At 44.9% G+C, this 21903-nt stretch overlaps 1 protein-coding gene across 6 annotated transcripts in view; it reads right to left on the bottom strand.

Moving 5' to 3' along the window:
* Positions 1–21903, bottom strand: part of LOC119436287 (protein virilizer homolog) — a 259809-nt gene that overhangs the window by 197979 nt on the left and 39927 nt on the right. For 5 of the 6 annotated variants that reach the window (XM_037703092.2, XM_049656719.1, XM_049656715.1 and 2 more), the window contains 3 exons: positions 16987–17100; positions 4422–4564; positions 664–1258 (listed from right to left, as the gene is read on the bottom strand). In XM_037703092.2, the coding sequence (XP_037559020.2) occupies positions 664–1258; positions 4422–4564; positions 16987–17100 (852 nt within the window). The remainder of the gene's footprint in view (positions 1–663; positions 1259–4421; positions 4565–16986; positions 17101–21903) is intronic. The other variant, XM_049656729.1, reaches the window with a different exon arrangement.

Genomic DNA, 21903 nt, shown 5'->3' with positions numbered 1-21903 from the left:
CTAAGCACTATTTCAGTTTTATTTGTACAAGACTATTTTACCTATTATTTCTCAAACCAGGACCTTCAGGTTAACTCATCAGATAGCAATAAAGTTTCCTACCTAAGCACTATTTCAGTTTTATTTGTACAAGACTATAGTATTACCTATTATTTCTCAAACCAGGACCCTTACATTAATTCTTCAGATAGCAATAAAATAAGCCCTTTGCAATATCAAGAGAAGACTCTCCATTGATAAGCTACAACTATCCTGCACATTCTTAACACTTTAAGAATGCAACAAAAAAAAAAGAAAAAGTAAAGACCTTGTCCTGTGATCATCGACAGTTGCCACCTGATTTTTTGGACTTGCTCAACTATTCAGACCTTATTGCAGCACAACTACATACCACTAGAGGCAATGTACAATGGTTACCAAAATTTCAGATGCCATATTCTTGCCTGATTTGTGGACATTATTTACATCCATAATGTTGCAAATATTAGGGCAATCAGAAAAAAGTTGCCACCATTCAGGTGGCAAATTCAGACTGTCTAATTATTCTCATGTTTTCATGATCCCCCTCAGTGTCAGCTGGAAAAATCCATCGGAAACTTACAATGATCTGCTTAAGAGTGCGTGCATCAGTGCATGCATAAGGTGAAAGCAATGCAGACTTGCCATTATTTCGTCTGAAAGATAAGGCTCATCCTCACTGGAGATAGCTTCAAAATCATCATCCTCCTCCGTGTTGACGACAGGTATCATGTCAGCTTCCTCATGAAAACCAGCCTCAAAATGCTCAGGAGACGTGTCGGGAGTGATGTTTTCATACAGGTCATCATCTTCCATGAGGCCATCTCCAATTGGTTCCATTGGAATCACCGTGGCAGCTGGTGGCACTGCAGATACTGTCTGGATTGTCGGAATGGGTGCAGCATTGGTTATCATTGGGGGTGTTCTTGGCGCAGCTGGTTTTGACTGTGCCATCTTTACCGGAGAGGGCTTGGCTGGTGATTCTGGCTCATCTGGCTCCTCTTCTTTCGGTGTTCGGGGACCTCGCGGCGTCATCTCACGGTCGTCGTCCAGATCGTCATCAACTTCATCTGGTGATTGAGTGGCACAAGGGGAGCGAGGGGGTGTCATAGGTGGTGTTTTGGGAGAAGAGCGTGGCCGGGGCGACTGGATTGGTGGTGATGCAGGCCGTGGCATGGGTGGTGTGGACGGCCGCCTAGGGTCAATGACACGTATCACTCCCTCGCTACTGCTTCTCCTCCTGCAAATGAATTAGGCAGGTTACCTCAATTTTGTGGGCCTGTTTCTTTAAATTTTCTATTGAAACAGATCTCTGGCCAAAAACCTTGCATCAGCAGGCTCCAAACTCAATCAAAGATCATACCAAAAAAAATTATGTAACCTTCTTGCACAACAGAATAGATTTGGATTCTGGGGTTTTACGTGCCAAAACCACAATTTGATTATGAGGCACGCCGTAGTGGGGGACTCCCGATTAATTTTAACCACAAGGGGATCTTTAATGTGCCCCCAATGCACAGGACACAGGCGTTTTTGCATTTCACCCCCATCAAAATGCGACCGCCGTGGCCAGAATTTGGTCCCTCGACCTCGTGCTTACACAACAGAATGATGGTTGCAAGTAGATGCAAGCACCTCAGATTTCCCTTGTATGTACTTTTTTAGTCTACAGAACTGCATATTTTCCTATTTTCCCACAGCATTAGCAAGGTCACTGCTGTAGGATAGCAAAAAAAAACAAATTGCGTTCTAGAACTGCATAAATGCCAAATACTGCAATTTTGCACGTATAACCTGCACCAAAAGTTCAAAAAATTTAATAGAAAAGTCAGGATGCAGGTTATACACGAATTTCACCTAAGCTACGATAAGCCACTCCCCCATTCCAAGTTTCGTTATCTCATAGGGAACCCAATTCTCTCCGTACCCCTGCGTGTTGAAGCTTCCTTCTCCCCTCCTTTGGGGTCGCCCCTCTCCTCCGGGCCCTTCACTAGGCCTGTCCAGGCCGGGCCATTTCGAACTGACAATTGCAGTGCATACAATGCGCCCTAACAATCGTGTCTGCTAAGTATTACATCCCTATGTGCCGCAGCATTAGCAAGGTCACTGCTGGAGGATAGCAAAAAAAAAAAAAAAAAATTGCGTTCTAGAACTGCATAAATGCCAAATACTGCAATTTTGCACTTAAATTTCAAACCAAACGCTGTTTGCCTTTCTCCTCGCGGCAGCCACGCTCCCAGCCGGAGAGTTGACGTATACTGCGCAAGTGCACCTACCTACATTGTTGTGCTGTGACGTCATTCACAGTGGCACGTGACTGAGAATTTATCAAGGCAACAGCAGTTATTTGTTTGATCTGCTGCTTCAATAGACGAATTAAAGTTTAGAGAAATAATAAAACCCACAAACCAAATGTCTGCGTCTCTTTATTTTACTTTGTACTGTAGCAATAGAGGTGTAGTTCCGTTTCGTCTGCTTGGTCCCATGTCGTGTATACGGGCAGCCGTGCGCGCAGAGAGTAAAACAGTCATTTTCTACCGTGTTCCAGTGTGCGATCATGCTCTGTGATCCACTTGAGTCTGCCTCAGTGTTCTTGTAGCACTGACTTATACCACTAGTCAGGTGTTCTCTTGCACGGCGTGCAAAATCATGCTCTGCACAAAAAGTAGACTAAAACAACAGCTCACGCGCGAGACCGTCAGCTAAGTGCGCCGTGCAGCAAATAAGTGAGAAAAAAAAAAAGAAGGTGGGGCCCATAACGTATGTGTCATGCGATCGTCTAGCTCCGGTATGGGAGAACACAGGGAAGGAATTTCGCTTGCGGAGGCTAAATGGGGGCAAGTGGAGAGAGTCCACGTTGGCGGTGATGCTTGCCTCCAGAAATCATGGGTTCATGGCACTGCAATATTTCTATCTCAGCTATTCACGAACCAATTTGAGAAACGCTCCCTAGAGAGCATGTGACAACTTCCAGCGTATAACCAAAATTTGCTATGTGGCCTGGTGAAGGGCCCTTTAGTACATAGCACATTTTTAATACATTTAAGAATGTATTTGTAATACAATGTAATACACTTAAAAATGTATTAGATTTTTCAATGCATAGCACATACAATCGCCAACCGATAATCCAGGCAAGCATGATTATTTAGGATACTTACAGCATGACCAAGTCGAACAAAAATAAGCCCTTTTAATTCGAAAAAAATATTTGGGCCCCTTCGAGTTCGGATTATTGAGATTCGACTGTACATGGAAGTCAATGGGATTTAGGTCGGGACCGCGAAAATGTGACATAGCAGCCGGGAAAACGCAGCAGCAAGGAAGGTATCAATGGGGTTCCACCATTTGAAATCTTTTCTGGTAAAAATAAATTCATTTTTCTTGATATTGTGTATGTTTTGATGATACGAATATTCCATGACCCCGCGAGATTCATATCACCGAGATTTTACTGTATATGCACTAATCTTTTGCATTGCCACACGCATCCACGCAGTATGGCGCGACTCGCATAGGCTTGCGCATGGTCCCCGAGATTAACCCATGGAGATGTCGGCGGCCACGCCCAGCTGCACCTGTCTGCGCGATGCGCAGAAGTGAATGCACTAATCTATCGCACTGCCGCACATAGCCGCGCAGCAAGGTGCGGGTCCCGCAGCCAGGCACGAGCAAGAAGTGCTATAGTGAGCTGCTGCTTGTGCGCAGGTGGGCAGCTGTGTGCAGCGGTGAGAAAGACCAGTACTGCTCGATGACGTATTCAACGCGGGAACACAGGAGTTTTGAACTGCCACAGCGAACGGGTGCCGAACTTCGTGCATAGTGATGTACTTGTCACGCAACGGTCAGGCATCTTTTGGTTTCAGAGAAAAATTTAGTTCCATTGGTAAGACAATTTCACTTCGTTAAAACGAGGTTTTTAATACATGGATCTCTATGGGGATTTTCAAGGGAAATTTAATTTACTTCATTATATTGTTATTTTGTTATATCCCAGTTTCGTTATAACAAGGTTTCAGTGTATATGCCTATCTATATCTGTCAAGATGCAATTGTTCCCTTCTCCAATTTTTTTCCTCTCCATCAGTGCCAGCCACTAAGCTCCTTTTACAGCCAATGCTTGCAACTTAGACCTTAGTGCACAGTAAATAGAAAACTAGCAAAAGTTGATGTTAAGAAAAAAATATTTGCAGCTGAAACTGAAAAAGCCATTTCGGCATTCAAAAGTGGACCGAAAGTAGAGCAAGGCCCTTGGCAAGTCTTTGAAAGGCTGAATTTCTTTCTGCTGTGACACCAGATGACAAGTTTCAGATTGCACTAGGCTTAGTCGTCACCGCACAAGCTATGATTTTGCAAAGGTCATGCAGCAAATAACTAAGAGCAAAACCAATGGGGGCTGGCACCTGGGGTCCTCATGGTCTTTCTGGTGACTGCTGTCCCGGCGCTTCCCTCCTCCACTGCTGCTGCTTTCCTTATCTGAGCTAGATGCTTCTGCAGCAGGTGCATGGTCTTGTTCACGCTTCATTGGTGGTGGTGTATACCGGTCCTACAGGAAAGACAGAACGGTTTGTACAAAAACTATAGTGCCATGCACAAAGAGTTCACTAGTAAACCATTGGCCTGGAAGAGCAATGGCTAGTGGCCTGGATTAATTTTATGGAATGAAAAATACCCACCTGTACTACAGAAAAAAAGATGTCTGAACTGACCATGCACAACAGTACTCATGCAAGGTGTCAAGTCAAATACTGCCTTTGACTATCAAGATGAGCATTGCATTTTGAACCGTATCTTAAGCACACAAGCAAGAATTGAGACTATTTTCAATCTTCAAAAACAGTTAATCAGCACTCATGCAAGGTGTCAAGTCAAATAGTGCCTTTCACTATCAAGATGAACATTGCATTTCGAACCGTATCTTAAGCACACAAGGAAGAATTGAGAACATTTTCCATCTTTAAAAACAGTTAATCAGCTTTCTCATCACAAGCCTTAAAAAAGCAACTTTTGTGCTTGCCTCACGAGTACTTTTGCTTCTCTTTAACCACAAACACAAATATGCTCTGTTGCTTTTTATCTATGTAAATTTTACAGTATCAGCAGAGCCAAAATTTAAATAGTTCTTGAGATAAAATTGCAGCCACACTTCATGAAATGCACTGAATTTTGAGCCATAGGGAAGTACTGCAACCAGTTCAGTCCCCAGCCATACCTCTTAAAATTAAATACACTGCAGGTCTTTCATAAAAGGAAACACGCAACTTTTTCACTGGTTTTCAATCATAGTAATCTTGCTTGCAACAACAATTGCTCATCTGATATCATGCATTCTATATAACGTATGTTTTCTATGTTTTTCTTTCAGCTCTGCACTAAAAAACATTGTGTGTCATAACATTTACATAAGTAAAATCCCTAGTGCTTGTGATAAAAATTCTGCAAACACACACAAAAAGAAAGCTGTCTTCATGCACAGGCTAAAGTATAGATGAAGTATGCATAAAACAATGCAGATTCTATGTACACAGGAACACGGAGATTTGAAGCAATTAATTGTGGTCGAACTAGGAATGTTGCAGGAGTCCATGTTTCAAATGGAGGCTTGTCTTTGTCAAGTGGGGCCTTCGTTAAGACCCTGACGAAGACAAGTTCCCTTGTCCAAATAGTGGCTCCAGCAAAACTTCTTGCTTAATCAAATTCCCGCCACTGCACGTTAAATTAAACAGGAAAGAGGCCGTAAACTTACGCATACTACAAACACACAGTTACCTAAGTCCGGCAGTCTTACGACACTGTTACCCTAGCTTATATCCGACTGATGCGTGTAAAGCGTACGGACTCAGAGCAACGCTGCGACACATGCTCTAGGAATGTGCCGGCAACAACGGTACTGAAACCGCTGCCGTTTGCGACACGCCCATAACGGCAGGCGTTACTGGATTAAAGGAAGCCTCGAGCTCGCTCATTCCCGCCATTGCCCCGGCTGCTGGGGCCGTCGGGGACCTTCTCCGTCGGCGTCGCCGCCGTTGGGAGGCGGCCCTGAAAAGTTCGGAGCTGGAATACCAGCTCTGGGCCGTCCGGCAAGCCAGAAGAAGCCACCCGAGTCCAAGGACTTCGAACCGACACCTGAGGCCACTAAAAGCAAACTGCCGGCACTTTAAATAAAGCTTATTCCTTCTTCTTCTTAATCTCTGTGAACCAATTCTAAGCTTCCAGTACATATTGGTATGCCTAAGGGACATATACACAACAGACTTAAAATGGAGCTCCAAAGCATAATTCCCACAATGCATCCATGCTGTCGATGCTTGAAGAGCTGGTGCCATCATGCAGAAATTCGCGTGATACATAATCAGGGCGTGAGGAAAAGTGCTGGCCGCCAAGCTGTTGCAGACTGATCACACGGACCATTCATAGGCACCAAATGGTGGATTTTTTTTTAGTGAGAATATTTTCTGAGTGTGAATATTATGGTGAAGCATTTAATTGTTTCAGATAAAAACAAAAATTATTGTTTGTGATTTCAGAGCATTTGAAAAAGCTAATCAAAGCAAGAGTCAATGCGTTCTGTTATGAACAGAACACATTATGACTTTGCTTTGATTAGCTGTTTACCTTGCAGAAGTATCAGAAGAGCCCAAATGTGGTAGCCGACAAACTATCTTGCACCCTTTGCATGCGGGGGGAGCCTTAATCCTGATGTAAAAGCCACTAGTAGTGCATTACACGAGAACGCGTTGGGGATGAAAGAGCAATTAAGGCACCAAACAGAGAGAAAGATAAGTCTGCAATTGGGAAAACCTGCGACCTATCCAGGTTCTTGAAAGCGAATCATTGACACCAATGCAAGCAGAATAAATAGCTGCATGTCTGAGTGGGCACTGCTTTTTAGCAGAATAGTGCTAGTGAAAACCTAACAAAATGACCCACTTCGTCACAAAATGAGCAATAGTCTTCGAGAGACAAAGCGCCAAGGTGCTGCTGATACTTCAACAGGCGCGAAATGGCCAGAACAAAGTGTCACTGGGTCTACCAAGTATTTATATTTGCTGAACCTGGATGGACCTGTGCACAGCCACCGACGATGAGCTCTCACTTTCCTTTATCATTGAAGAGACATCTTCATGGACAAAGCTTTACTTGCACAACAATGGTGCTTCTGGCAATTCTCAAGAACAAGCTAACAAAATCTTATGTCGCCAGAATGCAGGAGCCAGTGGCTAGATGGAAGTAATGCATTTAAGTGGCAGGAGATTATGTTGAAAAATACCAGTAATTTTATATCACAGAAATTAGATCAGTCGAGGTATTCACAGAATAACCCTCAGAAAATGTAGTAACATGTTAACATCATTCTCAGTTGTTGAAAAAATTATGTGTAAAACATTGTATACACTCCCATACACCTGACACATCTACATTTTGACAATGTCCTTCCATAGAAGGGTACACACAACTGCAGGTATAATATAAAATAAACAGCTGCAGAAAAAGAGGCACGTACCAGTTCTACATGCTGAACAAACATGTACACAAAGAGGTACTAGCACAAAAATGTTCTTACTTTCTCTCTCTTTTTTTTTATTAATAAATAGCTGCTAACTCCATAATCATAGTTTAGGGTCTACAATCCCCTGAACGCACTAGAATTCCTTAAGTACCATTGCCAAGCAATCTTTCAAACTCATTGTATATTGCCGCATATAAGTCAACTTTTTGAGAAATCTTTTTGAAAAATTAGAACGCCAAGTTATATGCAGAACCTGACCTCACGGCGGTGAGGGGGGATAAATCTCAGACAAGCCTTGGCAAACTGTGTTTCCCGCACATATACCTATTCTATACTTGCACAATGCCAACCGCAACGAAACAGCACATGCCCGAGCAAGAGGACTAATCGACCGTGCCCAAGGCAACGGCTGCCCGCTGTTGTTCAGCGCCAAAGACAGGATGACCTGCTATAACGAACTCACGAAGGCCTTTCGGCTGGCCCACAGACTTCTCCCGCCACCCTGCAAAGGGCTGAGCAGGTCGCACTCTATGCTGTTCAGGCAATTACAAACGAGAGCGCTTCCGAGCCCACCGCTACTCCATAGGATATACCCAGAATCGCACCGCGATGACCAGTACAGAGCGTGCTACACGGAAACGCCCACATTCGAGCACGTGCTATGGGAGTGCTCCAAATATCCAAGCAAAGCTAACACAGGACGTATACCGCCGCAGCTCGAGGAAGCAACGCGGCACGACGACCAAGAAACAGAACTCCAGGCCGTCCAGCAGGTCATCGAGGTGCTGGCTAGGCAGGAGCCCGGCGAGCCGGCAACGGCGAGTGAGGATCCTTGCAGAGCACCCACCAAGAAGACGACATAGGCCACGTCCGAAGCGCGCGTGCGAGCTTTACTATAGGCTCAATAAACGTTTTTCCAATCCAATCCAATTGATGTTACCCTTGCGAACAATGCGGGTGGTAGAAAGGTTTTGCTTTCACCGGGCTCTGCTCCACTCACAGTTACGTCTCAATAAAAAAAGTTGCTTTACACATTCAATAAAATTCTACTTGTGCATTTCTGTTCGATTCATGGAAAAAAGAATTTCTTGACATTACCATTGCGAATGATACGGGTGGTAGAAAGGTTTCACTTTCGCCAGGCTCTGCTCCGCTCGCACAGTTGAGTCTCAATAGTATAGGTCCGTTATCCCACACTGCTGCGCAGGCTTTGCTCGTAGGCCTAGCAAGCATTCGGCAGCTTTGTCCGCATCACATTGTGAAGTGACTGGCAGGCGGACACCAAAATGGCACCAACTCATCGGCGCAATTATTGTGCGAAATGTAAGCGTAAAGTTATTCTTCACGCCGAATCAACCAGCAACTTAGCAGCAGGGCGTCAATACAGCTTTTCGGAAGAATGCATACAAAGTTGACGGCAACAAAGGGACAAGCTTTTTGAGTGCACAGGATCGCGAATGTCCTTCCGGGGCCCGAAGGAGGGCAAGTATCTTGTCATTGAAAAAGCTGCGAAAAAGTGGGTGAAAAAACAGCAGGACAAAGGCCTGAGCGTGTCCTACGAGAACATTCAGGTGAAGGCTCGCAGTGTCACGAATGAATTGAAAATTCATTTCACCACTGTTTGCCAGAAGCTACCTCATGCTTACGACGAGAAGAAGCCTTCTTAGAGTTCATGAGTGAGCTCAAGGCGCAGCACGCCTTCACACTCAGCCAGATCAGCAACGCCGATCAGACACCCATCTAGTTCGACACGCCGAGCAAGCGGGCTGTAACAGTGAAAGGTGAGCGGTAAGTGCCTCTAATGACAACGGGCAATGAGCATAACCGATTTACGGCAACGTTGTGCTGCACTACCGATGGCCACAAACTTCCTCCTGTCATTGTGTTCAAATGAAAAACGATGCCTAAAGAGAAATTCCCCCAAAAGTGATCGGTTGTGTGAACGAAAAGGGATTTTTCACTGAGGAGACGGTCCTAGAATGGTTCCGCCTAGTCTCGTTCCGGCGCCCAGGCAGTCTCCCAAAGCCGAAAAGCATGTTGGTACTGGACTCATTCTGTGGCCACATTACGGAATGTGTGAAGAGAGCCGTGGCCAACGCAAAGTGTCAGTAGGCGATCATCCCAGGCCGACTGATTCCTGTTCTTCAGCCTCTCTAAATGGCGTTAGAGGGCCCCTCACCAGGTCACATAGCAAATTTTGGTTATACGCTGAAAGTTGTTACGTGCCCTCTGGGGAGTGTTCTACCGCAAGAATTTCAAATTGGTTCTTTAAAACTCGATAAAAATATTTCAGTGCTGCGAACCCATGATTTCAGCAGGCGAGCGCCACTGCCAAGAGAGCCACTCTCTCTACTTGCCCATATAGCCTCCGCAAGCAAAATTCCTTTCCTGCGTTCTCCCATGCTGGGGCAGGAGAATTGCGTGACGCATACGTCACGAGCCCCGCATCCTTCTTTCTAGTTTTTCTGCTGCGTAGCGCACTTCTGATGACGACCTCAAGTGCGAGCTGTTGCATTTGTCTTGTTTCGCGCAGCGCACTATTTTGCGCGCTCACAAGCGGATCACAGAGCATGATCGCGCACTGGAACACAGTAGTAAATGACAGTTTTGTTGTAAGCACACGCTACTGCACGACGTGGGAAAAGGAGACGAAACGGAAGTACGAGGGTGGTCAAAAGTTCCCAGGCTGTCCTGCCCGGCCAAGGAGCGGCAGCTTGCTGCAAATGCTCACCGCTAGCATGGCGCTGCCATCGCAAGCCCGGCTTGACGAGCATTGGCTTCGAGCGTATGTGTGGGGGAGGGTGCATCCCTCTCCCTTTCTTCCTCTCCTTGATAAACCGAGGAAAAAGATTCTACTGCTGAGCAGTGTGTGGCGTAGGAGGCGGTAGTGTTCCGGAAAGTGAGGTGCCATGCTTAGTTCGCCATATACTTGTCCATAGTTTTCGGCTTCCTGGCGAAAAATATTGTGCATTTTACTTCGCATTCGGCGCGAGAATTTACTGCATGCTAACGTGGTCGGAGCCCGAAACGTCTGCTTGTGTTGCTGAAGAGTTCTTGTTCACTGCGATGTTGCTAGCGCGCTGTCCTGAGCCGCGTGCTACTGAGTGGGTTTACAACCTCCTCGAATGCAACGCTAATGAAGACGCTCGCAGGCTCGAACAGCTCAAAAGTTCCGCAAAAATTCAGCACGTGTTTTCCCAAGGCCACGTCTGCACTGTGAACCATGTTGACAGCCACCGATGGCTAAGAGCCGGCAGGCCTAGCTCGTTGGGCCGTCGAATTGGAGACTTGTGGCACTTGCTACACGACCACATGCAGCTCGTAAGAAAGCGCCTATGTTGGTCAGCACAACGTGTACACAATTATGTCGCACTTAAATAGCAATACATTTCATTTTATTAATGCCGACGGAAGCGAACACGCAAGCCAGGCGAGCTTGCTTGAGACTGTATAGGCCGAGCTCGAGACAGCCCTTGAATTGAGGTCAGAGGCTGAACAAGGGCCCCCCTAACCTTTTATTCCATTATCCTTCACCATGGGGCGCTTGCTCAGAATTTTATGGTATTCTTACATCAAGCAACCATACAGCGCGCGGGACGCGATAAAATCTTATCGCATTTGGATTTTATATAGAACATGACGGCCAGAGGGTCTTATTGTCTCGATATTCCTTCACGGCAGCAGTGAAATTTCGTTATGTTGAAACCGTGTATAAACACACTTCGTTATCATCATCAGCCTATATTTATGTCCACTGCAGGACAAAGGCCTCTCCCAGCGATGTCCAATTAACCCTGTCTTGCACTAGCTGATTACAATTTGCGCCTGCAAATTTGATACTTTATGCCACCACCTATTTTCTGCCGTCCTCGACTGCGCGTCCCTTCTCTTGGTATCCATTCTGTAACTGTAATGGTCCACCGGTTATCCATCCTACGCATTACATGGCCTGCCCAGCTCCATTTTTTTCTCCTAATGTCAACTAGAATATAGGCTATTCCCGTTTGCTCTTTGATCCACACCGCTCTCTTCCCGTCTTTTAACGTTAGGCCTTACATTTTTCGTTCCATCGCTCTTTGTGCGGTCCTTAACTTGTTCTCGAGCTTCTTTGTTAAGCTCCAGGTTTCTGCCCCATATGTTAGCACCGGTAGAATGCAATGATTGCACACTTCTCTTTTCAACGACAGTGGCAAGCTCCCAGTCAGGATTTAGTAATGCCTGCTGTATGCACTCCAACCTAATTTTATTCTTCTGTAAATTTCCTTCTCATGATCAGGGTCCCCTGTGAGTAACTGACCTAGATAAACGTGCTCCTTCACAGACTCTAGAGGCTGACTGGCGATCCTTAATTCTTGTTCCATTGCCAGGCTATTTAACATTATATTTGTCTCCTGCATAATAATCTTCAACCCCCATCTTACAGTTTCGCGGTGAAGGTCCTCAATCATTTGTTGTAATTCGTCCCCATTGTTGCTGAATAGGACAATGTCATCTGCAAACCGAAGGTTGCTGAGATATTCACCGTTGATCCTTACTCCTAAGCCTTCCCAGTCTAAGAGCTTGAATACTAAGCATGCAGTGAATAGCATTGGAGAGATAGTGTCTCCTTGCCTGACCCCTTTCTTGATCGGTAACTTTCTACTTTTCTTGTGGAGAACCAAGGTAGCTGCGGAACCCTTGTAGACATTTGTCAAGATATTCACATATGCCTCCTGTACTCCTTGATTACGCAATGCCTCAATAACTGCTGGTATCTCTACTAAATCAAAACGCCTTTTCATAATCTATGAAAGGCATATAGAGAGGTTGATTGTACTCCGCAGATTTCTCGATTACCTGATTGATGATATGGATATGATCCATTGTAGAATATCCCTTCCTGAAGCCAGCCAGTTCTCTTGGTTGACTGAAGTCAAGTGTTGCCCTGATTCTATTATGAATTATCTTTGTGAATATTTTATACAGTATTGAAAGCAAGCTAATGGCTCTATAATTCTTCAATTTTTTAATGTCTCCCTTCTTACGGATTAGTATAATGATGGCGTTCCTCCAGCTCTCCGATACACTTGAAGTCGTGAGGCATTGCGTATAAAGGGCCACAAGCTTTTCAAGCATGATATCTCCTCCATCTTTGATTAAATCGACTGTTATTCCATCTTCTCCAGCAGCTTTTCCCCTGGTCATGTCTTGCAAGGCCCTTCTAACTTCATCGCTAGTTATAGAAGGAGCCTCTGTATCCTGTTCATCACTACTTTGAATGAAAGTATTTTGGCTGCTCTGGGTACTGTACAGGTCAGTAAAGAATTCTTCTGCTGCTTTTACTATGTCATCGAAATTGCTGATATTACCCTGCTTATCTTTCAGTGCATACATCTTGCCTTGTCCTATGCCAAGCTTTCTTCTCACTGATTTCATGCTGCGTCCATATTTTACTGCTTCCTCAATCTTTTGCAAGTTATAATTTCGAATATCCCTTACTTTATTTTTGTTGATCAGTTTTGACAGTTAAGCGAATTCTATCTGATCTCTCGAGTTTGCCACTTTCATGTTTTGCCATTTCTTTATTAGATCCTTTGTTTCTTGGCAGAGCTTCCCTACTGGTTGCCTTGGTGCCTTACCTCCCACTTCAATTGCTGCTTCTGAGATCAGCCTAGTTACGGTTTCATTCATTTCCTCTATGTTGTCTTCATCTTCCTGTTCTAAAGCTGTTTGCGAGCACCAGCCTGAACTGGTTTGCTTTTACCCTTACTGTGTCTAGGTTGACCTGTTTCTTCTTGACTAATTTTATTCTTTCTCTCTTCAAATTGAGAGAAATTCTAGACCTCACTAACCTATGGTCACTTCACTTTACCCTACCTAACACTTCTACATCCTGCACTATGCCTGGATCGGCAGAGAGTATGAAATCTATTTCATTACTTGTTTCTCCATTAGGGCTTTTCCAGGTCCACTTCCTGTTGCTGCGCTTCCTGAAGAATGTATTCATTATTCAGAGCCTATTCCTTTCCGTGAATTCTACCAACATCTCCCCTCTAGTGTTCCTAGAATCAATGCCGTAGTTGCTAATTGCTTGCTCACCAGCCTGCCTTTTCCATACTTTTGCATTGAAGTCGCCCATGACTACAGTATACCGAGTTTGCAACTTTCTCATTGCTAATTCAACATCTTCATAAAACTGTTCTATTTCTTCATCATCGTGACTGGAGGTTGGGGGTGTAGGCTTGTACTACCTTCATTCTATACCTCCTATTCAGCTTTATTATGACTGCTACCCTCTCATTAATGCTGTAGAATTCATCAATGTTGCCTGCTATATCTTTATGAACTAGAAATCCTACCCAGAATTCTCTCTTATCTGGAAGACCTCTGTAGCAGAGGACGTGGCCATTATTCAGCACTGTATAAGCCTCACCAGTTCTTCTAACCTCACTAAGCCCAATATCCCAGGCAATGCCTGATAATTCCTCAAATAGCCCTGCTAAGCCAGCCTCACTCGAGAGGCTTCGCATGTTGAACATTGCCAGGTTCATTTTCCAGTGGCAGCCTGTCCGGACCCAGAGATTCTTAGCACCCTCTGCCGTGTCGCAGTTCTGACCACCGCCTTGGTCAGGTGCTCCGCAGCCGCTGGGGACTGAGGGGGACTTCTTTATATAGAGGTTCAAAATAGAGGGTTTTCTATGATCAAAAAGTTCTAAAAAGTCAAATATTTTGTTATATCAAGAATTGCATTATATTGAAGTTCGTTATAGAGTCGTAGACAAATTTTTCGGACTCCAAAAATTCGCACTTGTTGGATATTCCGGACTTCATAAATGCACTGTCAAAGTTCCCATAGAGCTAATGCCTTCTTGCGATCGATTTTTCGGACGAATTTAGGCCCCAAAGTTAGATTTTTCGGCCACGCTGCCTGATCTTGAAGGCCGCCATGTTGGATCTTATGCTGGCTTAGCCAGGCTTGGCTTTCAGTGGCCCACTCTATAGCCTCCAAGATTGGGAGATGCATGCTATCTATAGGGCCACCTTTTTTACCTGCACTGGTTACACGGGTGTAGCTAGCTAGTATAGGAAGTTGGAATTCTTTTACTTGGTGAAGAAAAGTGAAGCTCAGCGCATCTACACAAAGCCATTTTTTATAGCTGTAGTGTAACATGAAAACTACACTTTCTAGACTGCGGTTTCGATGAATGTAGGCAGCAGACGACAAACAAGCTAGCTGGCACTGCAAACGCGTGCGCCATTTTGTCTGCGACTGTCGGCGCTAATATAGCAACGATATTGAATATTCACTGCAAGGACGGTAACAAAGTGCTGGCGTCACAGAGGAAGGTGAGCTAATTTTCCAAGAAGCCTAAATTATCTTACTCACCGATGGTGCGGGCTGTTTGAGACTCCGCGCTGTATTATACGCATTGACAGGTTGTCTTCGTGCACTGCACATTCGTGATGTATTTCATTGCAGTTTGTCTAGATTTGTTGATGAAAAGAAACTCGTACATTTGCGTTTAGTTTCAGGCAAGGGTGTATACGCTGCCAGTAAGTGCGAAGCCAGGCGAAACGCAGAGTCAGGTGCTTTTTGTCTGGATGCAGAAGACGACATGCAGTCTGCTCCGATTGGCTACAGCCCAGCGAGCAAGTGCAGCACACGATGTCATAGCCTCTGCCCGGCACTACACTCGTCTTCACAAGCCTGCACGAAGTGCAGATAAAAAAAATCGCTCTAACACAGAGCGCGCGCCATCCTCTCATCTCGGAGGCCATGCCCACTCTTCCTTAGCTGAAGAAACGCTCCAGGGGATGGCACTTTTTTTTTCTTTCTTTTTTTGGTCAGCACTACCGTCATAATCACTTTCGGATGCTATTTTGAACGTCGTGGTGCTTCGGAGACGTCGCATCTTTGTGTGTGATCAGCGCCACCTCCTGTGCCTACGCAAGAGCCAAGTGGTGAGAAGTACCGGGGCTCGTTTCTTGGACCTCCATAGCAATCTCCGCTAACGGACGCGACCACGGTGACCCTCTTGTCGACTTGAGACAAGAGTCAGTCTTGCACAAATCCAAGCAAATCTGATCACCTCCAAGCGTAGCATGAGGCAGGGCATTATTAGAGATATTTTTATGCCACTCTAAGCCTAATAAATTTTATTTTTTTGAGTGACCGAGTTTTTCGGACTGTTCAATTTTTCGAACTATTTTGCAGTCCCCGCGAGGTCTAGAAAATCAGTCGGTGACTGTATTGAGGTTTAACTGTACGTGCATACGACTGGCTCACCAGTGATGGGGCCAGGGATCATGTGCACGGGCTAAACTGATGGGCACAGAAGCTGTTTCTAAAGATTCAGGTACATGGGTAACCAGCCGGCAACTGTTGCGAGCTCCGTCTCTGCACTTACTAGATGAAACAAGGTAAACTCACATGTAGGCAGAAAACCTTGAACTGAATTTGCTCAGTACAGCCTCAATTGCCGGCATCGCGCAATTAACGTTGCCTGCAACATTGGCACTTCACGAGGATGCACAGTATCACGAGGACATGCAACATGCATCAGCCTGCACATGCAAACATAAATGCCCAGACAGCCTTCACCATCACAAAATTGCAAGCATATATTAATGCACTTGCAAAACACTGCAAAAGGACTTTCCGTACTGCTGGCATTGTAAAAAAGAACAAAATTTATTTTCTCCATGGAATTCATTTTTCAGGACTGCCGGACTGCCCAATGATACGGACATTCTTCTGGTCCCCTCAGTGTACGAAAGTTTGTAGGCAACTGTATATCATATTTAAATGCAACCAATTCAGTACACGCAGCTTCGTGGGACAGGATGTATTTCTTTATTTAATTATTTATTCTAAGCGGGACTTGTCCATACATCATAAAAATCAATGCTGGGGGTCACACGGTACTATAAAATGCTGGCATGCCAGGCAGCCTAGTGCAGTGGTTGCAAGCCACACCATGACTGTGTCGCTAAAAGCTAGACATGTACCACATTGACAATTTTCTTCTCTTTCTTTCTGTGCTTCCCTGCATTTGACATGGGATAAACTTCACCTTAAGCTGTTGCTTTTCTTGGAATGTGGAGGGCCCTTCACACCTTCTCTGCCCTATTATTTTGTCAAGTACCTAATGCACTCAGCTTTCAGCAAGATTATTACAAAGGACTGACCAACTTGTGCATCAGTGTTTTGCTAATAACCCGTGCCCACCCCTTTCCACAATGTATAGAGGGGGTACTGGTTCAACATGCTCAAAGCCAAACTCCACTTGGCACACATTTTGAATTGGTCACATTAAAAAATGGCACAATTAATCATTTGTTGCACATTCAAGGAATTGAGACCTTATACCATTATTATGGAATTGGCAGCTATCTAAAAAGCAAAAAAAAAATAAAAGAAAAAAAATTGTGCTCGTTTTGCAGATTTCCAAGGCCCCATCACTAAAGCACCTGCTTACTTTTGAGTCCGGAGGAGAAAGGAAGCGTGACTGCTGGCTGCCCTTTGACTGTTGCTGGGAACTCTTCTGTGCATGACTGCTGCCACTGCCTTCCCATGACCTCTGAGAAGATTCCTGCATAGAAGACCCCCAGACCTTCCCAGTTATCAAACTAAGCAAAGCTCCATCATGCAAATTCTTAAATCATGCAACACACCGTACAAGACACTTGCTGACACAAGTCATGGGGCTGTTTGTGTTCAGGGAGATGGCACTAGCACATGTGAAAAATAATTGGTGCCTAGATTTTGTACATAATGAAGGGGAATGGAGAAGCCGTACAATGCACGTGAGAAAACTTAAGTGGCACCGGTGTGACAGCACTGTCACGATGCAGCGATTTAGTGCATATATATATATATATATGATGTCATTCCGCACCACTATTAAGGCTGGATAAGAATATAATGTGCCGTTTACATTCGTGCAGCATCGCAAGTATTCAGCAAAAACTATAAAACATGCTTTACAACCATTTCAACTCTTTCCATGCCGTGCCCACTGGGCATCGTTAGCCCACTATCGATGGTTTAAACTATGCTTTCAAGACTTTCTGCGATACTCACGGACACACTGCACTATCGGACGTGAAGGAGGCAAACTATATTTTAGTTTTCTAAGCCAATTGCTTTTTTCCCGCGAGCCAGTGATTTTTGAACGCGCTCCAAAGTTTCACGATCGTCAAAGCAGAAAGCAAGAATGGCCACCTGGTATCGATGGTTTGAAACAACGCTATCGAGACCTTCAGTGCCACTCACGGACACACTGTGCCATCAGATGCAAGAGAGGAGAACTATATATTTTTGTTTTCTAAGCCGCTTACTTTTTTCCTGCCAGGTGGTAATTTTTGAACGCGCTCTCAAGTTTCACGATTGTAAAAGTAGAAAGCAAGAATTGCCACCTCCGAGAGCGGCGCGCGCTTCCAAAGATCGCAGATCTTGTGATTCCGCTGCATCTGCAGCTGATTTTATCGATAGATCGAGCAGCAGCAAGTCTGAGAATGCTGCTTTTTTGTCGGACTTTGACTCTGAGAGCGACGATGATGCAAACCAGCCATAACATTGGCCGCCGCAGCCCGGCACGCCCAACTGTAGTGCTTGCAGTTAAATTTTTGCAACGGAATATGAAAACTTTCGATTTTTTCGGAGCTAGTGCCTACTAGACGGCAATACATATTGTACTATATCCCATAATTTTCGTTACATTTTTTTCTTAGTAGATACAAGCGTGTCTTTACAAATTTTGTTGAATTTTATCCCACAATCTTGATTTTGGCAATTTTTATGTTTTTTATGACATCGATCTCGTGAATAAAACTTTTATGCGTGAAGAGTGCCTTCATTCTTTTTCTTTATGTATTAGTCAAACCTCGCTATAACGAAGCTGAACTTGCAGCGAAAAACTTCGTTATATTGAGAATTACGTTTTATTGAGGTTTCGTTAATTCAATAGAACTAAGATGAGAAAATAAAAATAGTTTGTTACATCGTGAATTTCGTTAAATCGAAGTTCGTCATATCGAGGTTTGACTGTACATAAAATATTGAGTGTCGTAGTTCCTTAAGAAAACAAAAAATCTGGACTAACCTACAAAAAACACCTACTTTCATCTTGGTAGGAAAAGAGTTAATTATGACTAGGCGTACGTCTTATAGAACAACTTATGTACGTTTTATTTATTTTTTTTCCAGAAAAGCTGCCGTCAAAATCGGATTCAATGTTATGGCCATGCGAAGCGCCCTGGTTGACTTAATTGCTACGGGTTCTGTGCACGCAATCGAGGTAGCAGGTACATTCTTCTCGTGATCGAGTTCCCGAACGCCGTACGAGAAGAACGGAGCAGCAACGCAAGTGACGGCAAGCGGACCACGAGTCGGCCAACCCCGAATTCGTCGCATCTGCAGATCGCTGTCAAGATACGGCGCGCACTGCTGCGCAAACTACGACCAGAGAACAAGCCGCACCCCTCCCTCCCACGCTGCCTTCCCACTTTCTTCACTTGGGCGCGATTCGGCTCACCATCCGACGCTTTCACTCGCACATACAACATACGGCGCGCAGGGACGCTGTTATCGCCCTTGGACTTTATACGGAACATCGCGGCAACCACGACGGCAGAAATGCACCTGAAGTGGAAATATATGGCACCCATACACTTGCGCGTGACCAGCGTTCACGGAGTGAAACGTCACTAACTTTTTATTTTTTATCGCTTACCGAACGAACAGGTGCATCTTATACACCGGTGCGACCTATATACATTTTTTTCCTGAAAAACTACCGTTTTGAGGGGCGTATGACTAGGGCGTATTGTCTTATACAAAGGTGCTACTTATAGACCAAAAAATACGGTAATCGTTTTTGTTTGAATTTAAGGGATAAGAGCACTTATGGGAGAGTCCCTGGGTGAATAAGACTAATGCAAGTGAGGAAGGTTCCGAATGATTGTGCTGCAGCAGAGGTGATGTTGTTGCATATATAGAGACACTATTTCTTGGGTGAATACACAGTTCCGCCTATGAATTGTGTTGTCTTAATTTTTAAGCAAAGCAACCTACTATTTGGTCAGTCTTACAATGTTTGCATTTTCGGTTAAAACAGTCGAACCTCGTTATAATGCAGTTGAATCGGCCACAAAAATAACTATGTTATAGTCTATATTTGTTTAAGCATACATGCAGTTATTGACGAAAAAAAATATCAGGTCTATGTGAAAGAAACACATAGTGGGATGCCTCCAACAAGCCATCAAAAGGGTCTCCTGCTGGTTTTGACGGCCCATCAGCATCTTGCCGTGCCAATACGACATACGGGAACGATTAATGACATACACATGCTCTGCCCTGCCGCAAAGATGTAACTGTGCAATTACATTGGCTTGCAGATTGCAGTCTGCCCAAGCCAACCATGTTGCGTCCCGAATCGGCCAGGGCATTCTTTGATTGTTTCCCATCGAGGCAGGCCCTTTCATGAGCGTAGCCCAGACGGCTACAGTGCCAGACACCGACGAGACGGGCAAACAAGCGCCCCAACTCGGCAGTGCCCATTCTTTGGGAGCTTCCCCCGATGCCACCCCTTTCATCAGCGTCGTCCAGACGGCGACAGTGCCCGACAGCGGCAGTGACGCCATGACAAAGAAGCTCACTTAGAAGCAACCGACCACAACCGCCACCCTTCGTTAGACGCGGGGATTAGTGCAAAGGCCATTCTCCCGACCCTGGTAAGATGACCGTCAGAGGGCAAGAAACAGGTCACCGACTTTCGTGGAAGGAGTGTCAACCCCCTGTTTCCGGATTGCCTCGTCCTTGCTTCGAAGGTGCAACATTAGAGGCGGAGTTCAGCGAACAAGACGGCCCCGTCTGATTGGCCGCATCAAGGTCATCTGATTCCCTAGTCGGGTCAACTAGGGAAGACCGATGTTTTATAAGGAGACACCCTGCGTGCAGTGGTGTGTCCTGACATGTTCTGAAATGTGCTCAGACATGTAGTCAGCTGAGACTTTCAAAGTGCTCTCCCATGGCGTGGGCTCCCATATTTGGAGCCACTGTAAATACTGTAAAATAAACCCTTTTTTCTCTCGCTTTTACTCCCGGACGTACTCATCCCTTTGGCTAAAGGATCACCAGCCTAAACGCTACCCGAGTCTCAACAACCACCACTGCCGACAGACTTTTGGCACATTGTGGGAGCCGCACATGCATCTATACTCTGCTACTATGGCCACCAGTGTAACCAGTGCCTCTGATCTCCCGCTCGATTACCGATAAGGTCTAGGAGTGCGAGCATATTGACGGAAAGCTTCCCACAACAGCTTGTCACCAGCTGCACTGTCAGCTGCACTGCTTAGGCTGCTAGGCCTATCCAGTACCTCTTCATAAGGAGTTGGCCACCAAAGTTGCAGTTTGCGCCTAGTTGACATGGCGGCAACTTTGTTCATGCCCGCCATGTCTGCGGAATTGCGTGCACGTTTTATGCCCGAAACGCTGTGTACATCCGAAATTTCAGTTACTGTTGTTACACATTGGCACTAGGGGTAGGTGGGAGAGCAGCATGAAAGTTGAATAATTACGCAGGTCCGAAAAATTAGGCATATGGAAAGTTGGTTGGCAACATTACTAGACATTTTTGCTACACGCATATATTTTGAGGCACGTGCAAAAAAAGTTTGCTTTGCTATATGTCAGATCCCACATTTTCAATTTCATTATATTTGTAGCAGGAGACTAGTCCATTAAATTAATGCACGCACAACCAAATTTTATATTTACTTTTTATATCCAATAATTTGTTTATTTGTGTTTGGTATATCAGGATTCAACTGTAATCAGTGACGCGTAATACTTTTATCTTCATTACCTACAATTTTCCACAACACATTTGCACCAGAACAAGGGATTGCGTGCTTACAGAACTAAGAAATTTGGCTTGTCAATACTTAACGAACTTCCATCATGGTAAATCGTTCTTTGGCAGAGGTACAATCACGACGAAATGATATGCAAACAGTGGAGTGCATGGTTTTAGGTACATGCTGCGCCATCTAACCGCAGCCAACGGTAAACTGCTGCACATGCGTAGTTAAGTTACAGGGTTCGCAGATTTGCATCCTGCTCTCAATTTTCTCGACCGTCGCTTACCTTATAATAATTTCAATATTATGCAGGCAGAGCGCTGCAAGCCTCTGCTTTCCTACAGTGTTAGTCGGTGGCTCAATGCACAGTTCCATACAGCATGTACCTATAGCCACGTGCTCCACTGTTCGTGTTTCATTCTGTTGTGATAGTACATATGACTTGTGGGAGCAAGCAATGAAAAAAAAAACACGAATGCCCTCTCGCCCCCCTGTTAATTTGCCCTTCAATGTACTGTATGGCAAGT

The sequence above is a fragment of the Dermacentor silvarum genome, chromosome 1, assembly GCF_013339745.2.
Source record: "Dermacentor silvarum isolate Dsil-2018 chromosome 1, BIME_Dsil_1.4, whole genome shotgun sequence".
NCBI lineage: Eukaryota > Metazoa > Arthropoda > Arachnida > Ixodida > Ixodidae > Dermacentor > Dermacentor silvarum.
Note: the sequence above shows the minus strand (reverse complement) of the source record. Positions and strands in the feature narration are given on the sequence as shown.